Source organism: Brienomyrus brachyistius, chromosome 23 (genome assembly GCF_023856365.1).
Source record: "Brienomyrus brachyistius isolate T26 chromosome 23, BBRACH_0.4, whole genome shotgun sequence".
Lineage (NCBI taxonomy): Eukaryota > Metazoa > Chordata > Actinopteri > Osteoglossiformes > Mormyridae > Brienomyrus > Brienomyrus brachyistius.
In genome coordinates, this window is record NC_064555.1 from 13,215,986 (window position 1) to 13,241,815 (window position 25,830).

A 25,830-nucleotide genomic window follows, 5' to 3' on the forward strand; every position below is an offset into this window, starting at 1 on the left:
GAGAAATTTCAGCCTATTTCCAAGGTGTGGTGATATCTAAAGTCTTTCGCAAACCACTTACGGCAGGGTTGCCAATTTTGGTCAGCTGACTGGAGTCACATTTTCAGTTCGGGACAAGTCTGCACACACATTCACACGCATTTACATGTATGTGACAGTTTTATTACCTTGTAAATAGTCTGTAGGATTTGCAAACTACCCCAACGCTTTTGATGTAGCTAAATTTAGCTTTGTAATGGAATAATACAGATTTACTGTAAGATTGCTTGTGTGAGACTTGACAACCCTGGTGTAGCAGTACTGTACTGTGATCAGATTATACGACTCCACTAATATCAAATGAGTTACCTCTTTCATATCAGGATCATTACATTCATAACTAAATATGGTATCATCAAAAAACAGAAGTCTGGAAGAAGTAGGACCACTAGATGGAGGAGATTTAGCCAGAATTTCAAAAACCTTGGACCAGGTGCTGTACAGTAATTATAATTTCCTGTTCTACTGATGTCTGGCAGTAATAATTTTTTTTAACACAGAGAATCCCTTCCGAAGCCATCATCTTCACTTTTTGCTTCATATATTTATTCATTATAAATCATTCTCACAGTGACACCAAAAAATGTGGTTGTGGTAAATTGTGTCTAACAGCAATATGGCCACTTTTTGCAACACGGGTAATTTGTTTGCCAGGAGGGAGGTGAAAGTGATCAGGCCGCCCCCACAGCTAGGTCTGCGTTTCTTAGGTGTGCCGAGTCTTTTAAATCGCTGTCTATCTTATTTAAAAAAATATATATCAGAAACTGGTGGTAACCGACAATAAGCGAAAACGTGTGTAATTAAAACGCTGGTTAAGGTAAGTTCGTCGACTGTTGTAAAATATGTTTTTTTTATCGTAAAAGGTACCAAAAGGTAAGGAAAACGATCACGCCTTAAAACAGCATTAGCCTACTTCCTGGATAAGTTTTTCTTTTTGTAAATGTGAAGTTTTATTTAATCTTAGACGATCAAATTCAAAATAAACAAGCAAAAACTCAAACTCAGTAAATATCATGAAACAAGAGAAAACAACACTTGCTGTTGACATTAAGGATTTACGCGTGGGCGTCGGTTTGGGTTTGGACGGCTGAGACACTGGCGCACACCAGCCACTCCTGTGGACAGTTATGTAACCCAGCCTCACGCCCATGACTTCTGGGACAGGCTCCGGACCCATGGCCAGTAGGGACATAGATCTAACAGTATTGTGGGAGTACCGTGTGTGTTTAGGGTCCGGGCTCTCCGGGGCTCATTTGATCCTTACCTATCTGGACAGCTACTTTGTTGGATATATGAATACTGTTTGATACACGTTAGATGTTACAAATGTATTAAAACATCGACTGCATCGAGGAAAATTGTGTTTAAAGTATCAGCTAAAAACACAAACTGTATTAACGACTCAATGTAGCAGATTTATAAGTACATAAATTAAATTTTCTTAAACACCGGTCAACGTATATGCTACAGGAGACCTTTCAGATTTACCAGCTTAGGCCTACAACAATTTTGAAATGAAACCAATATGAATTATATATTTAAAAAAAACGTTCAGGATATATTGTAACAGCTAATTTAATGCTTTCGGTTTAACATTTGAAACCTTGCTAGGTTAACACAGTGAAATGTGTTTTTATTTTTATCAGTAAATAGAATATCGAAAGAAATTATGCAGCCTATATTTAACAATTGAAGTTGGCCTACTTCACACAATGCTGAAAATGTGGTTTGCGTCGGAATATATTTCGCTTGTTTATTCGCCCAATCCGTCACTATGGTGACCGAAATTTTTTAAATTCGTACTGAGACACATAAAAATCGATGTTTTCAAAATTGTGATTACAGTCCTTTGCCCATTGTTTATACAGCTCAGTAGGGATCGGCAGCGTTTCCATGGCAAAATGTTTGATTCATGAAAAAAGAAACAATGTATAGGTTACGTCATTAAATACCATGTGTTTAAGTTCACCGCGGTGTTGATCCCCGCGGCTCAGTATTTAGCCAGGAAATAGAACAGTATCCAGTATTACAGAATTGAAATACATACCGTCCACCATCCCCACGCCCATGATAATCAGGCTTTAATGGACAACTGAAAACAACCAGTATTGATTTAGTGGCGTGCATGTTTGTTGTCTGAATTGAAAATGAAAAGTGAATGTACTAATGCATATCTCCTTGCTCATTGATGCATTGATGTTCTTTACACAAACTGGCCCAATTAAAATGATATACAATTATTTCCAGTTTGAAAAATACATAAACCATGCATCCATCTATCACCCAAATTCAGTACAGGCAGGACCAAAACTATTAAACCAGAAGCCTTGTAAAACAAGTACCATTTCTGATACATTCTAAGCACTAAAATTTTGTTTACAGAGAGAATCTTCTTTGTTCCAAATCAACACCATTTTCAAGATGGCTGAATCACTGCCTGAAATACTGTTAGACAAGAAAGATATGGTGGAAACTGTAATGGAGGTGTCTGACAAGGGTGCTGAAGCTATGGGCAGCACTGCAGAGGACTCCTTCTCTGTGTTTGCCATTTCTCTGCCTCTCGTGCAGTTAGCCCTGGACAACACAGAGAGCAAAGAGGCAGAGTACATGAAGGAACAGTTCCAGAAGGTTTGGGAACGACTGGAAGTCATGTCAGAGGAGGTGGAACGTATCAACCAGCAGATCAAAAAGAGTGATGTGGACATGGCCTATTTCCAGGTAGAAGAGAACCTCAACAATGTGTTCCGCAAGTACATGGACATCCTCAACGCCAAGCCCAAGTTCCGCGAGGTCAAGAAGAAGCTCTTCCTGAAACATTTTGAGAAGACTGGAGGTGACCTGAATCTGGATGCCATATATGGTGCAGTAACTGGAAGCTCTGGGGAGCCCCTGCTGGAGACAGTGCTGGCTACAGAGCAAAGAAGCCGCAGGGCTGTGGAGGCTTTCTGCTCGGGGCTGAAGAAGCTTTTCATCATGGGCATCATCGCGGTTATGGGCCATGCCGCCCTAAAGCAGGGCGAGGTGGGCGAGGCACTGGTGAGCAAGTGGCAAGAGAGGATGGAGGAGGTGGAGAGGCGCATGAAGGCCGCTGTGGATGACTGTAAGGAGAATTTTGCTGTGCAGGCTAAGATGGATGTTGAGCACCACCTACTGGATAAGGAGGGCAGTGTCAACCGCAAATTAATTTAGTCCCTCCTAACCTTTCTAAGTAAGAAATATGACTGGGTGGCTTGGTCTGTCCTTGTTTTTAAACACAGGGGTTACCCTAGTAGTTGGCCGAGAAGGAATTCCTTTGCACCAGTGACAGCAGAAATTTCTTTGACATTGTGACCAAGGGTAACATCAGGATATTGGTCTCCTTCAGTGTGGAGCCTGTGCCCATCGACAAAAGCCAGATCCAGGAACAGATCGAGGGGCAGCCGCTGAAGGGGAAAATGGCAGATGTGGCTCAGTCGCTCAGTGACCGCCTACCCAACTGTGCTGTTTACGCAATTAGCAGAACCAAGTCAGCAGCTGAGTCCAGCACCTTTCCTGATGACTGCTACTATTATGAAAGTCACAAAAAAGCACATTTCTGCATCCACTCCAAATAGCCCTTAATAAAGAACTATCCCATTACCTCACTTTAAAGTTTTTCTTTGCATAAAATGGACACTATTTTGAGCTAGTTTGTTATTGTATATATATTGGTACCTCGGTATACATCCTTAATCTGTTCCAGATCCTTGGACTTATACCAATCAGGACATATACCAAACAAATTTTTCCCATAAGAAATAAAGGGAAAATGTTTAATCCGTTCCCATGAAAAAAAATCCTATTGTTATTGGCATATTATACATTGATGGGCTTGTATAAAATAATGTAAATGCTGCTTAATACTAAAATACAGAAATACAAAAGCAATTAGATGAAATAAATGAAAAGAGAGTTACAGTCCGGGTTGTTCACTGAATGGTAGCAACTGGCGTACCGACGCTCGTGGCCAGTCGTGGCTTTGACTCGAGAGGTAAACAAGGGTAGCGTGCGGCGTCGTGACTCATTTTGACCCATACAAGTTTTAGTGAGCGAGTTGTATTCCAAAGGTCGTATACCAAGCATTTTCGTGTCCAAACAGGACGTATTACAAGTTGGACTTATTCCAAAGTGGACATATACCGAGGTACCACCGTATTTGGTTAATGATACAGTGGATGATGGATGGATGGATGGATGGATGATGGATGGATGGATGGATGGATGGATGATGCTAATGTATTGAGACATACACACCACAGACGTCTGCTATCTGACATCTCAGAAATGTTCAATTCATTATATCCTTTGACACCTGGGGAAAAGGAGGGGTCTCACAGCAAAGGGGGGGGGGGGTCCCTTTGGTAAAATTGGCCAACTCTGGGGGGGGGGGGTTCTCTAAAAGCTGTTTTGAATTTTGTGTGATCTGTTGTCAAAAGGGATAATTCATCAGTTGTTGGTGGTGGTGGTGGGGGGGGTTCCTCTGTAAATGTTGCGGTGGGCCCCCTGCCATGATGGGCCCTGGGTGCACTGATGGCTTTCATTTCATGGACAGAATTATACTTCTATATAGAAAATAAATACCTGTAATGTGTTTTAAATCCTAAAATCTGCTCATCCTCATTACTGATCATAAAGGTGCAGTTTAAAAGTCAGTAAAGAACTGTGTGCTGTCAGTGTACCTTTACTTAAGTGTGAGTAAGCATGGTGATGCTGCATCTGAATAGATGTAACAATGAAAATGTGAGATTATGTAGACCTATTGTAGGTACCAGTCAGATATCTAAGCAATGTGGTTTACACCAAAATAATGATACACGTGTAGGTGCCAGGTTAACATATTCATCGTTTTATAGCCAAAGATGATTTTGCGTTAAAAATGCACTATCACAAGCATCTCGTCACCCATGTAACTTGCTGAGGTATAATGGTCTGTATCGATAAGTTAGTTCCATTGTTGTAGTGAACACAGAACTGGCAACATCAATATGGTACAGATGTCAATTAATGTTACAAATGATCTAATGCTGCACATACCACAGAGATGTTGTACATTTATATGACACGACGCAAAGCCAATAATACGAAAATCTGGACTGGTTAGTTCACGTGTACAATTATTTATGATAATCATATAATAAAAAAATAATTCTTAGGATGTGTGAATGTATGTACTATGGAAATATACAGTATAAGATCTGGCAGTAGCCCGTTTTAACATTGATGTTCTGTGACAGTCATCGTCTTCAGTTTTAGCTCCACGCTACATTTGTTGATTATTGATTATTACACTGGCACCAACAAATGTGTGCATGTGGTAAATTGTATCTAATAGCAATTTGGTCACCTTATGTAATTCGGTTATTTTCTTTCTGCTGTTTTTTTTTTTTAAGGTGGGAGGTGACAGCGATCAGTCCGGTCCTGCAGCTGGATCTGCCTTCCTTGGGTGTGTCGAGTCCTTACATCGCTGTCTTTCTTAGTATAAAAATAAATAAAGAAAACTTGCTGGTAACCGACAATAAGCAAAAAGCTTCTGTAGTTACTGAAGTGCAAAAGGTAAGTTCGTCGATTATTGTTAAATATATTTTCATAGTTAAAAGGACTAAAAGCTAACGAATAGATCACGTGTTCATGTAGCGTGCGTTACTTCCTGAATCATTTTAAGTAAGCTAAACGTAAACGTTAGGCCTAATCTTTGGTCAAATCAAAATAAACAATCAAAAACTTAAAAGTAATACATTTTAGAGTGACATAACAAAAATAACACTTGGTTTTAATATGCGATAATATACGGTGTACGGAGAAAATTTGATCCGAGTTGTACTTGAGTAACATATTAAAACGTTGATGGCATCGAGGAAAATAGTTTTTAAAATATCAATTTAAAATATAAACAACGATTTAATGCAGCAGATTGGTAAACACATACATTACGCTTTGTTAAACACCATGAAGTCAACGTATGCTGACGCATCTGAGTATACTTATTGTGTGCAAGCCAGTTATTGTGTGCAAGGCCTTATGGAGCAAGAACAGGATTCATTTTTATCTTTATCTCTAAATATTGGAAGAAAATAAGTGGCCTATATTTGCAAATGTAGAACTTAAGATAATGCTGGAAACGTGGTTTGCATCGGAATGTGGTGGGTTTGTTTGTTTTTTTGCCCGGGCCGTCGCTATAGTGATTGCGTAATTGTAAAAACAAGGCATGTAAGAAATTCAGAAGTTATTTACGATGAATAATCGTAAATATTAAGATTATTGGTAATACGAACAACATTATTGGATATTACTAGAGTGAAGTGCCCCCCAGAGTAAGGGTTTAATGAACAACTAAAAACAATTAAATCAACATAATGAGGATCAAAGCTGTTAAATTGCAGTTCTTGTTAAGTACATATCATTTTTTATAAATATTAAGCACCAGAATTTTGTTTACAGAGAGGTGCTTTCTTGTTCCAAATCAACACCAAGATGGCTGAGCAGCTGCAGAAAATACTGGTAGAAAAGAAGGATACTGTGGAGACTGTAATGGAGGTGTTTGAGAAGGGTGCTGAAGTTATCGCCAGCATGGCAGGGGACCTTTTTCCTGTGTTCTCCATTGCTGCACCTCTCGTGCAATTAGCCCTGGACAACGTAGAGAGCAAAGAGGCAGAGTACATGAAGGAACAGTTCCAGAAGGTTCGGGAACGCCTGGAAGTGATGTCAGAGGAGGTGGAGCGCATCAACCAGCAGATCAAAAAGAGTGGCGTGGATGCGGCCTACTTCCAGGTAGAGGAGAACCTCACCAATCAGTTCCGTAAGTACATGGACATCCTCAACGCCAAGCCCAAGTTCCGTGAGGTCAAGAAGAAGCTCTTCATGGAACATTTTGCAAAGACTGGAGGCGAAAAGAACTTAAACACCCTGTATGGAGCTGTGACTGGAGACAACTTCTCCAGTGAGTCGGTGTTGGAGATCACGCTGAATTATGAAGAAAAAAACAGGAGGGTCATGGAGGACTTCTGCGCCCGGTTAAAGAATCTTTTCTGCGTGGGGCTCATCGCCCTCTTGGGTCACGCTGCTCTGAAGGAGTGTGATGATGTCGACAAAATTCTACAAGACTGGAACGAGAAGACTAATGATGTTCAGGCTAAAATGAATGCTGTCATCGAGGACTGCATCAATAGCTTCCCAAATCAGGCCCTTACAGACATCCGGCGACTGGTGAGAGACCAGGGCGGGCCCATGACCAATCAGCAGCTTGCAGACGCCATCATAGAAACTCTGAAGCGGAAGTATGACTGGGTCGGTTGGTCAGTTCGCATATATAATTCACCCAGTGGCATCTTTGCTAGGAAGAAGGACTTTGACTGTTCAGCAGGAAAGAGTCGGTTTCAAGTGCCAGCACAAGATGACAAGCTGAATGTGATGATATCCTACAGCGCCTCCCCTGAGCCTCTGGACAAACCTCAAATACAGAAGCTGATCCAGGATCAGAAGAAGATTTCTCCAGAAGCCACAGCAGAATTGCTGTTTAATTTGTTGCCAGTCTGTGTGATTAACACGGTCAAGGTGACCAAGGACTTGGGCTGCTCCTGGAGCTTCACTGATGAGCTACACTTCTGGGAGGTCTTTCAGAACGTCTATGTCTGTGTCCATTCTTCCTGAGCTGCTACGCTTTTTCTCACTGCTTGGTGTTGGGGGCAGAATCACAGAATTTAATATCAAGGCTAAAGGTGGAATCCAGTGTCTTTCTTTATTTTGATTTTTCCAATTAAATCTGGTTTGATTAGTTTGTCAAATATCTTAACATACCTTTTAGCTTAGTAACCAAGTGCATCAACTGCCTATAGATCCTTCACTTAATCACCTTGCATGACAGTATCACCTTCCCATCGTGAAGCACTTTACTGAAGAACTTTTATTTCTTTTTAATCCTTTCTGTACTCTCCAATTCCTAGAAATTTATCTATATATTAAAAAACAACCTTATATCACATATGTTTTGAAAGACTTTACCTTTCTTACTGTTGTGAAACTGAAGCATTGTTGTCTTGGTTAGTTTTTCTTAAAAAGAAAGACGCTTTCTGTGTTTGCTTTGCCAAGAAAGGAACTATTTTAGTATTTAATTTCCAGATTCAAGATTGAATTCTTTATTGTCATTGTACAGGATAGCACAGTAACACTATGCTGGCAGTTTCCAGAGCAGTGCATTCAAAAACAGATGTACAGAATAGTACACTGTAGTGTAGTATGTACACTGCCAAAAATATGCAGGCATCCCTACTAATTAGAGGACTTGCCTGAGATAGCCACACCCATTGCTGAAACAGGTATATTATTAAGTACACAGTCACAAAGTCTCCTGCAACAAATTTTAGCAGCAAAATGGGTGGCAGTACAGAAAAGGTTAGTCACTCTGTACCTGGCACCATCAGAGGACACCGTCATCTTTCCAACAGGTCAGTTTGCTACATTTCTGCCCTGCTAAGGCTGTCCTGGTCAACCGCAGCTGACATGATTGTTAAGGTGAAAATAGCCGGGACGAAACTCCATCAAATGGTCATATGGAGGGACCCAATAACATCAGCTGCAATGATCCAGGATCTAGCGGAAAGCCTGCCAAAGAACAGAGGATATTACAGCAACAAAGTGTGACCAGTGCAGGCGGTGATGTTCTAAGTTAAAATGCTCTTGGCTAGGAGGACAGTTTTGTGTCCAAGGCCTGGTTCAGACAGATACAAAATGTATGATGGAAATACTTTCCACTACTGACTTTGATATGAAAATAGTGTTATAAATGATCAGTTTATAGGAGACAAATCATAAATTCACTTTTTTAAATCATCCATCTATTTTCCACAATTGCGTATCCCTCCAAAGTGAAAGTGATGAATTTTCACGCTTATTTCAGTGGTAATATGAGGAATTGTGGATGTAAACATTTGAGATCTTTGTATTAAGAGAAGTAGTATATACTGCTTATAATGATGTTTTTCCTATTTAAAAGCACGTGTCAGCAAAAAGGAAAAAATATGTGAATCTGTAGCCTATATTTACTGTTTATTATGGAGCATCCTGTCCACAAGCATTTTTTAAAACCATCCACTATTTGCTGTTACCTTTGAAACCGCAGACAAAGACTCAGACATGCCACTACACAAAGCTCATTATGGTGACCTAATCAGTTAGAAACACTTTAGTTCTGCCAGAAAATATCAATATAACGTTATTGTTTACAATCATAAATCATTTGGAATTGATTGTAGTTAGAATCCATGAGTCAAAAGTACAAGTTATGCAACGCATGGGTTTCACAAGACCACTGTTCAAAGGTCACATAATTCTAGTCATTTATCCTGATCATGGCTTATCTTACACAAAAGTTCCGTTTTATTAAACGCAGACAAAGTCATGCCATAATTGGGCGAGGGCTTCGCCAGTTGAAAAAAATGTCACCGAAACCGAAGTAATTCAAGACGTATAAGGATACAGGTACTATAATGTTAGGGTAATATGTAGTAAACACCTAGTCAGGGTCTGTAGTTGCTCTGGGGATTGTCTGTGTGGTAGTTAACCTTTAACTAGAGAAATAGCTCATTGAAATTTTGTTGCACAACAGATACGTGGCAGCAGACAACCAGGCAAAAGAATGATTCAACATGATACAACGTGCACAGTACAGGAAGAAAAAACAATTCAAGTTGTTCAAGGGTGTGACTTTTATGTGTCGTCAGTAGGGTGTCGCTGCAGGATCTGAGTTAGCCGTGGATGTGAGTAGCGCATACGACAGCGTCGAAAGCTAAATGCAAAAGCATGAAAACTAACTAAAAGCAAGCCACACAAAAAAATTCTATATGTCCAGTTCCTGCGAGGTGCTTTAGCATTGTCAGTACAAATAATTAATGGCAATCAGCCATTTTATAAAACTTTATGCAAATATGTGAGATGGGCCTTAACTTTCTATGATGGGTAAGGGTGCAGGTTTGGTAGAAGCTCTCAAGTCCTTTATTACTTGAATTATTTAATACTTTAACGTGGTTGACTCAGATCCTGTAGGTGTCAGGGTGAATCCAAGAGGGTCATCGCACCTTGGGCCGCTTGAGTTGTCAAAGGGCTATTTTCTTCAGTGTTTGACTGGGGTGGGCCACGATAGAGGCGCGAACCCTGGTCTCCAGAAGTATATGGTAACAGTGGTAACCACTTCGCGCTTCAACTTCACAAAATTCCTTCAAAACATCTTTCTTGAAATTAGTAAAAAAATGTCCTTATGGCGTTATATTTTACAGCTTTCTGAAACCACACTGCCATCCAGTGGTAGGAATGTATCACTGCTACATCCATGACCAAGGGTTCTTCATTGTGAGTGTGCAGGGCCTGTAGATGTTGTACATCCAGGCGCGATTCTAAGGACTCTGGGGGCCCTAGCCAAAGAACTCCATGGGGCCCCCCAACTCCCCCTCCCCAGGCCTGGGAAAATTTATTACCCTTATTTTACTGTGAAGTGTAAATTAATAATGTCAACAGAGAGAATTTACTGAACACAAGACCTTTATTTTCACTTTTGTGAAAAACAGGATACATAAATAAAGCAGATTTGTAGTTACAATGTACCCCAGCTCCCAGCTCGGGGCCCCAGGCCACTGCCTGCCCTGCTTGTCCTATTGCCCCACCTGTGAGTGCCTCACTGCGTTAGACATCTCTGCATGAAAGCTTCTTGTCTTCCCTACCAGTCCTACCATTCACCACTACATCACTGTATAACTTTCACCATTGAAGTTGCTCTCCATTACGTTCTGCTCGGGACCCAGCGGTACGTAAATGACATCGCAGGTATCACCCGATCTTGTCGATTTGCATTAAATAACATCTGAAAGATCAGACCTTATTTATCAGAATATGCAGCTCAGCTTCAACTCCAATCACATGCCATCCTTTCACTTCACTGTCAGTGCTGCCAGCTGAAGAATATTCAAAATGCAGCAGCACATCCAGTATACAATCAGCATAAATGTTCTCATGTTGCACAATGGCAAACTAAATTGTCTTTTATTAGCATAAGGCTTACTCATCATCACTTAATTCATACTAGTAAAAGTAACATTCTTACTAGTAAAAATGCAATTGTCCATCCATCCGTCCATCCATTAGCTTCCACTTGTCTGGGGTTCGTGTCACGGGGGTAGCAGCTTCAGGAGAGATACCCATGGGGATGTCGAGGTGTTCCCAGGCCAACCGAGACATATAATCCCTCCAGCACGTCCTGGGTCTTCCCCGGGGCCTCCTCCCTGTAGGACATGCACGAAAACCTCACCAGGAAGCCGCCAAGGAGGCGTCCGTGCCAGACGTCCAAACCACCTCAACTGGCTCCTTTCGACGTGGAAAAGCAGCGGTTCTACTTTGAGACTCTTCTGGATATCCGAACTTCTCATCCGAGAAGGCATGTCAGCCATGACAGCCCCACAACATCCAGAGCCTTTAGGTACTCCGGGTGGATCTCGTCCACCCCCGGGGCCCGGCCACCATGTAGCTCTTTAACCACCCTGGCCACCTCAGCCCCAGTGATGGGCTCTGTACCCTCAGATGCAGTGTGAGTAGATGTATCTGAAGCGGGGTTGAGGAGGTCCTCAAAGTATTCCTTCCACCTCTGGGTGATGCCCCCAGGTGAGGTCAACAGCAGCCCCTCCCCACTATGAATAGTAGGAACCAGGAGCTGCTTCAGCCACCTGATATTCCGGATGATTTGCCAGAGCTTTTTTGAGGCCGACTGAAAGTCACTTTCCATGGCCTCACCAAACTCCTCCCTCGCCCGGGTTTTTGCTTCTGCAACCGCTCTAGCTGCATTCCGCCTGGCATGCCGGTACCCATCAGCTGCCTCCGGAGACCCTCAGGCTACAAGGGTTTCTGCCATGACTGGCACCAACCACCCTGCAGCCACAGTTCCATACAGCCGCTTCCACAATGGAGGTCCGGAACAGTGTTTCTTCAGATTCAATGTCCCCAACCTCCCCCGGTATGCAGTTGGGTTTCTGCCGGAGGTGCGAGTTAAAGATCCGGCAAACAGGAGCCTCTGCCAGACGTTCCCAGCAGACCCTCACTATGCTCTTGGGCCTACCAGATCTGATCGGCTTCCTCCCCTGCCACCTGAGCCATCCCACCACCAGATGGTAATCAGTTGACGGCTGTGCCCCTCTCTTCACCCGAGTGTCCAAGACAGAAGGTCGCAGATCAGATGATACAATTATGAAATCGATCATTGACCTGTAGCCCCAGGCATGTTTGTACCATGTCAACTTATGGACACCATGCTCGAACATGGTGTTTGTTATGGACAAACCATGCATTGCACAGAAGTCCAATAACAGAACACCACTCGGGTTCAGATCAGTGAGGCCGTTCCTCCCAATCACCCCCCTCCAAGCCACACTGTCATTGAGTGTTGAAATCAGAAAGACGATGGAATCCCCTCGTGGTTCGCTAACCAGCACACCACTCAGGGAGTCTAAGAAGACCGGGTACTCTGAACTGTCATTCTGAACCTGAAGGCGCAGGGAGACAGCCCTCTCGTTCACTGGGGTAAACTCCGTTGTTAATGGGGACACCAGTAGCCCCACCCCAGCCCGACGTCGCTCACCCACTGCAATTCCAGAAGAAAAAAACATCCAGCCCCTCTCCAGGATATTGGTTCCAGAACCCACGCTATGCGTTTAGGGGAGCCCGACTATATCTACCTTGTATCTCTCAACCTCACGCACAAGCTCAGGCTCCTTCCCCACCAGAGAGGTGACATTCCATGTCCCGAAATCAGTTTTGTCAGCGGGGGATCAATCCACCCCCACCCGATCCACAATGCACCGAACCCCTGACATTCCCTTTGCGGGTGGTGGGCCCACCTAGGGCCGGTCCCGCGTACCTCTTTCGGGCTATGCCCAGCTGGACCCCACAGGCCAAGGCCTGGCCAGTAGGCTCTCACCAACAGGCCCCTCCCCCAGGCCTGGCTCCAGGATGGGACCCCATTGACCCTAGTCTGGACGAGGGAAATGAGACCTTGCTAATATTCTTTCTCATTCTTTCTCGGATTGCTCTTTATCTGGTCCCTCACCTGGGACCCTTTTGCCTTGGGAGACCCTACTAGGGGCTATTGCCCCTGACAACATGGCCCCCAGGGTGACTGAGGCACGCAAACCCCTGCACCACGGTAAGGTGGCCCCTGCTGTGCGGCTTCCTCATAATAACTCGTGGCATCTAATTCCGAGCCGGTTAACACCCTCCAGGGTACAATGCCTAAGTAACTGCGGTTTTCTGATATTCATTGCAAAATTCACATTTGTGTTGAAGCTTCATAATGTCAGAGCGGGACTCCAAAGTGAAGAGACATCCAGTCCAGTCGAGCACAACATCAGATGATCAAAGGTCCTGGAGTATAGAAAAGGACAAGAGGAAGAGGAAGCGCGGTTGTAGCTGGTCATCTTCGTCAGCTTCCACCTCGTCTAGCTCATCTTCCTCATCCTCATCCATATCCAAGTATCGCAGGGAGAAGAGGAAGAGTGGGAAGTACTCTTCCCCACCAATCAGGAGTCAGGAGCCGCTTGTGTAGATCTTCAAATTCAGTCTTTATTGCAACAGCGAAGTTACAACCAAGGCTGGACACCCTGCAGGAGTGAGTTCAAAACAGTTTTACACTAATTTTTAGACAAGTTCTTATTATTCAACAATATATCGTCACTTGAGTATCATCACTCCTTCAACCATTTACAATCATTGTATTTTCCCTTAATCCACACCCGTAGGTGATACGTTTGTCAGTCATTTCTTTTACCGTTTGGTCCCTCGGCCGAACATAATGGTGGCGCGACCATCTCCACTTGGTTTTTTTTTTTTTTTTAATGCTCAGCCATGAACTTCTGGTGAACTCAGGCGAATCCCTTCCTTCAGTAGTAACCTTGGCAGTTTCAGCCTGTTGCACATTGACGAACTAGAGGGTTGATAATATATTTGTCCTTTAACATAGTGATAAGGTATAACACTAATAAAGGTGGATATTCATTCATACATTCAGGGCTAACATACAGTAGCTAACAAAAACTCTTAGGCTAATACAAGGTGCAAATACATACTCAGTTGATGACATTGTATTGATTACATTATAATGTTTACATTGTAATGATTACACCATGGATATTTGGCATACTTTTTAATAATATATTATTTATATTCTTCGTTATATAGTGCAAAATAATATTCAATAGTACAGCATGATCTCAGGAAAGTGGATCAAGTTGAAAGTCAAGAAATCCAAAAAGGACAAGCAGGGGATAAAAATCGTGCAGAACTGCTTGAATAACTGAACTCTGCCCTGTTAACAACCCCCCCGGGTTGTGGCTGTAATACAGCACCCCCCACCCCCACTGCCACCCCGTCACTGTAGTTACAGAATATTCCTCAACGTCCTGAATTCTTCTTGCCAGGAGTTTCCTTGCAACCAGCTACAATGAAACTCTGGGAAATTCTTGACCTGATCCCACACTGGAGTCACGTTGCTCATCACGTTTACCTGTCAGGACGACCACCAGAAAGTCTGCTCAGGTGTTAAATAAGATCTCTGCAGAACAGTGACCCAGTGGATTAGACTGGAAGAAACCTGATGTCCACGATTTAACATTTCACGAGTTTTAACCCTTTAGTAAGCAATACAGCATATTTAGGATAATCATTGCTTAAGGCAAATCTTAACTTTTTCTATTTCAGTCTTGAATCCTTGTTCCAGCCCCTCTCCTCCTCCAGGGGTCATTCCTGTGATCCATTACCTGCCTCTACTTAAATATCCATCCTTCTCGTCATTTGTTTACGAAGATGCTTATTGAACATATGTATTTAAGAAGCAGGGGGTTTGGTAGGTGCAACATCGGAGTATTACACCAATGTCTGAGCTACAGTAAAAATCGATGGGATCCTTTTATGATGACTGAAAATGCAATTGTAGAGATCTGTAATGAATTTTTTTACTAGTTAAATTCTTACTAGTCAAAATGTATTTTCACCCCTACAATGTGTATCGTTATATTTTTGAAAATTATCACAATATATTATAAGTGAATCAAAATGTGGGTCCTGAATCATCTGCAGAACCCAGTCATGGGTAGGCTGCCTCGTCACACGCCTATTTCCCAGTAGAGGTTCCAGGCTCACCATGACCCTGAACTGGAAGATGGATGGATTGAAATGGTAAGTGGGGAACCCAGGACGGCCTGCAGATACACCTCATGGAGAGACGTCAGAGGGCAGCCAGCATCGTTTGTGTGGTCTGTGGTAGTTAAACAGCTCAGGCTAGTGAGTCTGGCACATTGACAGTGTCAGATAAAGGGAAACCGTGCCTCAATGAATAAGTGAAATCAATCTCTGGGGTTTAGTTATGGGCACCTGTTGAGCGGTGAGTGACTGTCACACTACATTCACATGGGGAGGCAGCACTGAGGATAATTGCTTCAAAGGTCACCGTGAAGACACTCCCCATCACCTATTGTGACTGACATCGGCATCCTGTTCGTCCTGCAATGTCTACGGTGTTTGAAAATTGACACGTGAAATTGAAACAAGTTCTTCGGGGCCTCTCTGGTGTTAACTATCTGATAATTAGTCTGTGACTAAAGGCAGGAAGATAATCTCAAACCTGTTTTTCGAGTTTCATGTTTTTATTTTTACATGTCTGAGTATTTCCACATCTAATATCTCTGAGTGTAGTTACACTTTACATTTTTATGAATAAATTGTAGCTATTTGACAGTAAATGCAAAACAAGCTTTTATTTATTCTTACTCTAAACATCATTTTAACACACTGATTCATGCTTCATAGTAAAGTAACAGATGTATTTAATATGTCAAAGATGGTGCCCTAGTCTCACCTGTACTGTTTGCTGGAAACAAAATTATGTGATCTTTTTACCTGCATTGGAATGTTTCTCTTCACCTACCTCTTCTCGCTCTCCGTGAAACACATATACAAGTGAGAGAAAACTTGTGGGGGGGGGGGGGGGGGTCACAGTGCAAGGTCAGCCAGCTGGGGATTATGGCACAAGAGGCTCTGGCTCTGACTGGTGACACCAGACATACCACTTCACTGCCCCCAGTGGGCTGATGTAATAATCCAGTGGTGTGACATGACAGGGATTTCCCCACCAAGGCAAACCCTTTTTTTATGTCTTTGAATACCTTTCTCTAGGGTGGGGCCGTTCCAACTTCTACAAAAACTACCACAAAATTGATGGTTTACAAGGCTGGTTAAAGTCCATGTGACTTACTCAGTGCACCTCATGCTGGGGGTGGGGGGTACCGAGGGTGACATTTGGCAAGGGGGAGGGGTGTTGCTAAGTTGGTACCCCCCAGAAACAGATTGGTGGAATTTATTTGTAAGTGAGAGCCTTGTCCTAAAATATCAACGTATATACCTCAGCTGATTTAACATTATAATTTTGTAGAGCACGTTTTTAAAAATCTGTCCCCAGTCAGCAGTTCCTACAGCTACACCACACCTCACTAGAATTCTAGATTTACCTGTAGCATATTCTCTGATTAAACAATGAATGTATAAGAACCTCTCTGAAATAACTCTTTTGTGTAGTACTGAGCTTCCTCATAGTTAAACTGCAAACTTGTCCTGTTTATTATTGATCTTTGCTGGTTTCTGGACATTTATCTGTTTGCTGAGCAGGATTTGATACACGTATTGGTTTCTGGACTCCTGTTTTGACCCTGATACTTTGATTACATTTTTCCCCTGGTGATTCCTCACTTTGATTCATCAAACCTGCTTGATCTAGACTTGAATCACAGACATTTTTCATCACAACAGTAGTTAAAATGTTGGATTCATTGTGGGTCGCCTAAGTTTTGGAGGCTACATTTTTGGCGAAATGACAGATAGCTTAAGTTTCATGAGGGATGGTTCAATAACATATTGAGTAAAATCATCAGTTATAGGGCAATTTGTCGATGCATCATAGATGATGACAGAAAGAATTATGAGGGTATGACTCACCATTATTATAAACAACCATGTTCATCTTCAAACGTGCAATTAATTTAATGCAAACTAATAAAATCAACACTAAAACCCCGGATTATACCTTTGTTTTTTCAAGAAGCAAACTATATTAATTACTTTCTTTTATACTTAATATGTAATGTTACATCTCCACCAGCATTAGTAAAATATCAGCATGCATCACGAGGCAAAAAAGTGCATCATAAATAAGAGTTCTGTAATTATGCATAAAAAAAATCTGTTTCCGTAAATATGCCACCACATCTGCCTAGAAATTATGCTCCCCGTGTTCAGATGCGTTCACAACTCTTCACAACCTTTGTTGAGAAACAGCGATATAGATTTAATTGACACAAATGCAGTAAAGCCTCCACGACACTAGAGGGCTTCAGCATTAAAACAGTAAAGTCCAATTGCGTAAGGGACTGGGAAATTATTTTCTCTTGACGACGGTAATTTTTTTGTCAGTGACTCAGTGAATATAGGAGGAGTAAAGATGGCGGACAACGGCGGTTCAGACCCTGTGAATAATAATAATAACAACAAGAATACCGCTCCGGAGGGCACTATAATTAGGGTCACGGTAAAAACCCCAAAGGATAAGGAGGAAATTGCGATCTCGGAGGATGCTTCTGTCACACAGGTCTATTATTTGAATCACATTTTATTCCGTTAATTGCGTATGCATTGCTACTTTGCCCCCCCCCACCGCCTGGTCGTGTGAACTCTAGCTAGCTAACGATGGCGGGCTGCGGTGTGGTTGAACAGTTTTACATTCCGTGAAATTCACAGCCAGAGAAACACATGGCGGAGAGAGTGATATAAGACGTTTAGAAGGCATCTGCGTTGGCATGTCGCTAAGCGGTGTCTGCCGAATCGTGTCGGTGTAATTTCTGAGTGATGGCGATCGCACCTCAGTCATGTGCAATCAAATGCGCAATCGATCGCAGACGAATGTAGGAAAGTGGTGTATTTCGGCTGTTGACTAAAAGCTGCGTCTAGGTCGTTGTATAAACCACTTCTACCGATGATAGACTATCCTTCTGGAAAGTACTTTGCTGCTGTGTATAGTCCCCGTCGGACTCACCGGGTGAATGCTCTGGAAAAGGCACTGGTAGGCGGCCGGTGATCGCCCTGGTCCGCTGGTATCGCACGGCCTGCCGGAGTCTGCAGATCATGCTTGTCACTGCGCCTGAAATTACCCACAGGAGGTATTTTTCTGTCAGCTCCGTAATGTTAACCTTGCTGATAGTCCTAGTTCTAATTTGCATGGGTATTTAGGGTGATGTCGTAATATAAGTTCCCCCCCCCATACATGAACTAGCTGTATTACACGAGCAAGAAAGTAATACATCAAATCCGATACGAGAAGCCGCCTAGTGTACTGTTTCAGCAGAAGCGAGCGTTTAATTCGGGGGACTTTAATCAGACATGTAAGGGATTTGGTCATTATGCGGAACTGAGATGCAGTGTCTAATTTTTTTTATTAGTACTTAATTAGATTGCTGCTTGGCTAACGTAGTAATCATATTTAAGAGTGTGATGAGTTTGCTCAATACAAATATATCTGTTCAGAACTTTCTTTGGTCGTACCTGTGAATAGTAGAATTCAAGTATACTATTCTGTAGAATTTCGAGGGAAACAATTTTATTCATATTAATGAAGGTATCTGCTTATGTACCCTCCAGTTGTCATGGTAACTAAACTGGATCCATCAAAATATCCGCCAGGTCAGCCTGCTTATGTTTGACATTTTTAAATTTAAAAATGAAAGTGAATGTACAGTCATTATGAAAATGCTATGTGTAAGCATTTGACATTTTCAAATGACATTTGCTTGCAGGATAAAAGCTTTAAATCAAGAATCCTGTCCGGTATTAAAGTTCATGTGCATCATCTTTGGGTTGTTTTGCAAAGGTGAAATAGCTCTGGGGTTGTTGATGTCCCTGTTGCTTTTGTGCTGTTATCAGGGAAATTAGTTTTCTAAAACCTGGATGTGTGACAGTCGATCATCTAGCTTGACATGTATCTATTTTTTTGCTGTTCGCATACAGTGAAGGCATCCAGTTCTGAGTACATGGTAATCTCACCTGCCATGACACTCAGGCTGATGTCCAAAATCCCTCATGTATGTCCCATTCCAGTCGGTTGTGGAATTCTGGACATGGTGTGGATGCTGTGCCCCTTGTAGCTCTTTGTATTTGTGATGCTTAATTATTGCATATGAGGGTGCAGATTTGTACTGACAAAACTTGTCTGAAGGTGAGGACGTTTTATGTGTGAGGGAGTATTTTAGGTGTCTGTCCTGTGCTTGACCACCTCCTTGGAGAGTGTACATTGTTGTGTAAAAACAGGGAGGCTGAATTGTAAATGTATTTACTGTAATGTAGTGAACTGCAAAACATCACTTGTCACTGAGACTTCATGTCAAATTACTGCAGTAGGGTGTGTAATTCACATTGTTCTTGACAGCTCTTATAGACTGTTATTTTTCTTTCACCAATAAAATCTAGGAATTGGTTTAAGTTTTAAGTAAAATTCTTTTTAACTTTAGGGGTATCTGTGTATACATATAGCATGATATTTTTCTATTGAACAGCAAGCTGTATTTCTGAACTGCAAAACAAGGTACTTTTCAAAGCTATATTGTTTAATTTATGTTAATCATGTTTTTTAATGTTTGTAAGGTTCCCATCCTTTGACATTCAGGTTCTTGCATGTATCTGGAATTTGCATGTCGTATTCTAACCTTTTCATATTGTTTCTCTCTTCTGCACAGTTCAAGGAAGAGATCTCAAGAAGGTTTAAGGCCAAGCAGGACCAACTAGTGCTGATCTTTGCGGGGAAAATTCTCAAGGACGGGGACACGCTGAACCAACATGGAATCAAAGATGGCCTGACAGTCCACTTGGTCATCAAGACTGCACACAAGTAAGGCTTTAGAACTCCGTACTGACATGGTTTCGGCTTGGGTCATCACATAAAGAATTTGTTAGCGATGGTTTGACTTTGATGTAAACTTCAAATTTTGGGCCTCCAGGTCTGCAGATGGCGCCAGCACGCAGACTTCAGCCGCCTCGAGTTCAAACAGCCCACAGACGAGCAGCAATAGCGCTTCCCCCACTAGCACCAGCCCAGCAGTCAGCTCCTCATCAACTGGACCCAATGGCAGCGGCACCACACCTGTTCCCCCACAGCCAGCCAGTATACTAAGTAAGTAAATCTTAATGGGTGGGTAGAGACCTGGGGCCTGTACTACGAAGCGGGGTTACTGGCTTATCGGGGTGACTCGTCGGATTTAAGGTAGTCTGGGCAAAATGCAAGTGAACGAATATGAAGTCCATTTAAACTGTGGTACCTTAAATCCGACAAGTCAGCCTGATAATCCAGTAACCCCCCTTCGTAGTACAGTCCTACTGGTGTTGGTAAATGGTGCTACAGAGATGGAAACTTGAAGGTGGGACCCCTGTGAAGCACTCATCCTCAATATGGTCTGGATTCTATCAGATACGCCCTAGAAAATGGAAGGGAAAAGAGGCGGGGACTGAATTTGACCTGTTGCTCTGTCTTGTGCTTCTCATTGGATGAGCGGAAGCTGTTGTTACTGCTTAATGTCACTGCTGGCGACCGCTAATGGGGGTGATTGTGTTCCCAGCTGGCTTCGGGGATCTGTCCAGCCTGAGCACCCTGGGCATGGGCTCGGCCAACTTCATGGAGCTGCAGCAGCAGATGCAGAGGCAGCTCATGTCCAACCCCGAGATGCTGTCGCAGATCATGGAGAACCCGCTGGTGCAGAGCATGATGTCCAACCCGGACCTGATGCGGCAGATGATTGTGGCGAACCCGCAGATGCAGCAGCTGATGGAGCGCAACCCGGAAATCTCACACATGCTCAACAACCCTGAGCTCATGAGACAGGTGAGGCACTGGCTGCTTGCATCTGGAGATCTTCTGGATCACAGTCTCCATCCATCCATCCATCCTCCTGATGAGTACCATACATTTATATGGTTTACAGTTTTAATCTGAAAACCTCACTAGTTAAATATCTATTCTGGTTCAGTACCTTCAGACTAGTGATTTGAATTGACGGCTGGCAGCCTGTTAACCAGCTTCTTAACCAACACGGGCCCTTTAACACCACGGCAGACCATGGAGCTGGCGAGGAACCCGGCCATGATGCAGGAGATGATGCGGAACCAGGACCGGGCGCTCAGCAATCTGGAGAGCATCCCCGGAGGCTACAACGCCCTGCGCAGGATGTACACTGACATCCAGGAACCCATGTTCAGCGCCGCCCGCGAGCAGGTGGCCACACCCTTTCTGTGCTGAGCCCTGATTAGAGAATGGGGGGGATGGGGGGCAGTTGACCTGTAGCGGGCTGTGGTCCCTGTGCCAGACGCAAACACTTGGCACTCGCACATAGCAGCACATAATTCCTCTTTTGCTTGCAGTAACCAGGCATCTGTTGTGTTAAATGGGTTTATAATTAATTCCTCAGTATTGTCCGTTGCTATATGACGATAACTGGAAATCGCATTTCTTGTCAGTTTGGAAGCAACCCCTTCTCTGCCTTGGGAGGCAACTCCGAGGGCTTGGGGGGGCAGCCGTCCAGGACAGAAAACCGTGAACCCCTCCCCAATCCCTGGGGACCTCCTGGGACGACAGCATCCTCGAGCGGGAGTGGCACGGGCGCCCCTACGTCCTCCTCGACCGGGACCACCCCGACTGTGTCAAATCCCCTGGGCATCAATGCGGGCAGTCTCGGCAACGGTACGCCTGGCTCCGTGCCCCAGAACACAGGTGGGCGCCTACTGCATGGCTGCAGGTCAGACTTGGGAACGCCCACAGTGGGACCTCTGTGGCACTGAGTTAGGGTCCTTTTCCTTACCTTGCACATACAGCCTATCAGTGATTGGGATACAATGGTATGAGATTTTCATGGTGTTATAGCCATCACAGGAAAAAAATCATGGTTTCATGGTGTACAGTACTTCACAGTTATAATTATCCGGGAGCTTGTTTCCTTACATATGTAGTTGGAGCCATTCAGCTGCTTGGCTCCAGGTAGATAGATAGTAACTATGCTATTGGGAAAGACTCGCAGTGACAGTGACCCTTAATTAAAGTAATGAAAATGGAGATTTTTTTTTTTTTTTGGTTGAAAAAAAAAAAAAACGATTTATCAAAGTTGAAACTTGAAGCGATATTTTCAAAATAAAATGTTTAAAATACTTAAAGCTGTATATATCCCATACGAACAAAAGACAGGATCTTAACAAATAAGCTCTTTTGATAATCGTAATAATAAAAACATTTTACTGTCGAGCTAAATATACATAATTGATCCTATAAAACATGTCAATGAGACGATTCTTATTGCACTAAATGTACAGTTATCCATAAAACACATCACTGTTTAGCTAAATGTTTATTACTAATCTATGTCAGTTGTACAATCAAGCTAAATGTAAGCATTTTTTTATACTAATTAATAACACACCTTTTTAAAAACATTCATAAACATATTTTATTGATGCAAACGTCTTTTTCCTGATCCCACTGATTTGGAGCCATATAAATATGACTGCAACAAACGCTAAATATGCCAAGCTGTTTTTTTTTTGATTCAGTGAACAAAAAGTATATCAAAATACCATGTCGCTGGATATCGGGAATTTCAACTGATGGAAAAACCCAGTGCAGGTTTTTGAGACGACCTCTCAATCAGCCAATAATAAAGAAGCCGTCCCAAAAACCCGCACCGGCCCTCCATGGAATAGGTTCCCCACCTCTGGTATAAACTAATTCAGAGAAAACAGATAATTTTTTTCAGTCCGCAGAATCATTATCGGAGGGTCTCGCTAAGCCATGAAGCCGCCGCTGTGCTTTGCTGTTACCGTAGACAGGTGTATCATGAAGTGGCAGGATGAATGGATCGGGCAGTGCTAGTGTGATGTGGCGCACGCCTGCTCAGAGATGCGTGTGCAGACGTGCGAGGTACAAATCGGGCAGGTGGATGTCATAGTGACACGCTGGAAGAGATTTGGTGTGACGGCACCAGTTGCCGATTGGGAAAGAACATGCACCAGTACAGGTTAGATTCTCCGTCCGCTCGCATTTTCCCCCCCAGTACCGGAAATAAGCGAATGTACATGGTATGATATCCATCCATTTTCTTATGGTGGTTTACCGTGAAACCAGTACACCGCTGCGACCCTGATCAGTGTCACGTGAGTATTGGTGAACTTTGCTTGTGAATGGAGGGATGGCTACATGTACCCCTAATATTTTTATTCATTTGCCCCCCCCAATAAATAGGCCTTTGTATTTAAATTAAGTGTGTCGCCCCCCCCCCCCCCCATATCAAACTGTCTCCTACACTGTTGGAAACAGGATGCCCATTGTTTGAAATAAAGACTCTTATTTAGTTACATTTATGTAGCAGACATTCAAGTTAGGATTTGGGTTAAGGCCCATCAGTGAAATCCCTCTGTCAGCCATGGGATTTAAACCAGCAACCCGTCAGAGACAGAGCGAACAATTCCACAGAGCCACACCCTGCCCCATGAGCAGTGGAGGGGTGGGGGCAGGGGAACCAGGAACCACAAACCACGGGGAAACACGTGTTCCAGGCGCCTTGGTCCTCGATCCCCTTATGCTCCTCTGCTCTCCACAGGCATATTCAGCAGTCCCGGCATGCAGAGTCTGTTGCAGCAGATCTCCGACAACCCGCAGCTGATGCAGAACATGCTGTCTGCCCCTTACATGCGCAGTATGATGCAGTCACTGGCACAGAACCCGGACATCGCGTCGCAGGTCTGTGCGCATCGCCGTCTCCACAGTGCAGTGGCGGAAAATCTGGTCCAGACAAAACAATGAAGATAAAACTGCAAAGCAATAAGCTATGTGGCTATTATGGGATGGGAACCTGAGCCCCTGAAACAGAAAATAATGCCCGCTTGTCTCTGGAGAAGGTATTTCAATGGGGTCTTTCAGTACTATAGGTCTCTGCATCCTGAATGATGTCAGCTCTTTCTTTTCCGGAGCTTTCAAAAGCCTGGAATAATTGGACACGTTTGTACAGCCGGTTAGTGTGTTCTGATTGGGCGGCTTGTCCCCCGAATCAGCGTTTGCAGCTAAAGACTTCTTTGTATTGTTTGAATAATTTCGTACTGTGCATATTTTTTTCCTCTCTGTCATTCTCACAGGTGATGATGAACAATCCTCTCTTTGCCGGCAACCCCCAGCTGCAGGAACAGTTCAGGCTCCAGCTGCCTGTTTTGTTGCAGCAGGTAATGCGCCTGTTGCCATTTATGGTCGGGGGGTGTGTGAGCGTTTAGCGGGCCAGTCTTCCGTCTGTGGAGGCGCTACTCTATACGTTTGGGTTCCAACATAGACATTCAGGGGGAACGTATGCATTCGCATCTCAGCGATGTGGAGACTGCAGACATCCTGGACTTTGCCTCAGCTTTGCTGGGAGTTTCGTGTTTGCGAGACGCTCCCCGTTGACTAGTTGTCCTCATTTGGTCGCCGCCCAGATGCAGAACCCGGAGGCCCTGGCCGTGATGACCAACCCACGTGCCATGCAGGCCCTCCTGCAGATCCAGCAAGGACTGCAGACGCTACAGACCGAGGCCCCAGGGCTCATGCCCAGGTACGTCCATCTGCGCAGCTGGCGTCCAGTGAGCTCAACGGCGCCATCTGCAGGAACACATGGTTTCTTAAGTCCAAGCAACAAAGTGGGATACCAGCTGGATTCCTTCCTTCTGCAATGGAAGGACTGATTACAGACTAGCTTATTTACATTTTGTTTGTTTAGCATGTGGCTTATCAAACCGATATTGGCAGTTCAGGTCATTACCCAGGAGGCCAACATGAAATGTCTCTGCCATGTCCCTGGATTTGAACCACCGACTTTCTGATCACAGCCATGGCATCGCAACCCCCTAAATTTCATGCTACTCCGTTTTGCTATTTATGGGACACTATTACATGAAATCGCTTGAAGGGGCTGTAGATTCACTAGTCCAGTTGCAGCTATTTTCCAATTCCATTTTCGTGCAATTATGTGAACGCTTCACTTGTGTCTGCCAGAGTAACCGACAACCATCTCACCCTGTTTCTGCAGCTTGACCCCTGGAGGAATTCCAGCACCAACTCTGTCCACTGGAGCCATGCCCTCCGATAACTCCGTCCCCACGGGTGGTGGCTCCGTCCCCGCCTCTGGGCCCAGCTCCGCCCAACAGCAGCTCATGCAGCAGATGTTGCAGATGTTTGCCGGAGGAAGCGCGTCGGTGAGTTCAGAAGTGAATTGTTAAGAGTGATTGTCAAGAGTGGTGTTTTTGTTTTGGGTTTGTTTTTGCTGGTTGACCGATTGTAGATTTAGTTTACAGTGTGCTGGAGAGACTGTAATGGTCCTGGTACTGATCTCAGAGGCTCCTTGCTGATTCCGCCTCTCTCTCTGTTCCCCCCACCGCCCAGAGCCAGACCCCGGAGGTCCGTTTCCAGCAGCAGCTGGAGCAGCTTAGCGCCATGGGCTTCATCAACCGCGAGGCCAACCTGCAGGCCCTCATTGCCACAGGGGGCGACATCAACGCTGCCATTGAGAGACTGCTGGGCTCACAGCCCTCCTAAACAACTCACATGCGGTGTGGGGGTGGGGGGGGGGGCCTGGTGTGGGGGTGGGGGCGGAGGGACCAGGAACCACAAACCACGAGTAAAAAAAATGAAAACAAATCGGAGAAACC

The 25,830-nt window shown here is 43.8% G+C and overlaps 2 protein-coding genes across 4 annotated transcripts; both read left to right on the plus strand.

Moving 5' to 3' along the window:
- The first annotated feature begins 700 nt into the window (after window positions 1-700).
- Window positions 701-8,035, plus strand: rpz4 (rapunzel 4). Of its 2 annotated transcripts, none has more exons than XM_048992455.1 (3): window positions 701-856; window positions 2,422-3,247; window positions 3,404-3,657. In XM_048992455.1, the coding sequence occupies exon 2, from the start codon at window positions 2,461-2,463 to the stop codon at window positions 3,226-3,228; it is 768 nt and encodes a 255-aa protein (XP_048848412.1). In that variant the 5' UTR covers window positions 701-856; window positions 2,422-2,460; the 3' UTR covers window positions 3,229-3,247; window positions 3,404-3,657. The 2 variants fall into 2 exon arrangements, with proteins under 2 accessions (XP_048848412.1, XP_048848411.1); XM_048992454.1 differs by lacking the exons at window positions 2,422-3,247; window positions 3,404-3,657 and adding exons at window positions 5,448-5,610; window positions 6,496-8,035 and having other exon boundaries at window positions 720-856.
- Window positions 8,036-17,533: 9,498 nt separating this feature from the next.
- Window positions 17,534-25,752, plus strand: ubqln4 (ubiquilin 4). 2 transcript variants are annotated; one of them, XM_048992452.1, is made up of 11 exons: window positions 17,534-17,722; window positions 19,860-20,011; window positions 20,121-20,293; window positions 20,736-20,998; window positions 21,230-21,388; window positions 21,631-21,883; window positions 23,760-23,899; window positions 24,292-24,375; window positions 24,622-24,737; window positions 25,212-25,377; window positions 25,565-25,752. In XM_048992452.1, exons 1-11 carry the CDS (start codon window positions 17,576-17,578, stop codon window positions 25,715-25,717), a joined length of 1,806 nt encoding a protein of 601 aa, XP_048848409.1. In that variant the 5' UTR covers window positions 17,534-17,575; the 3' UTR covers window positions 25,718-25,752. The 2 variants fall into 2 exon arrangements, with proteins under 2 accessions (XP_048848409.1, XP_048848410.1); XM_048992453.1 differs by having other exon boundaries at window positions 21,631-21,853.
- Window positions 25,753-25,830: the final 78 nt, after the last annotated feature.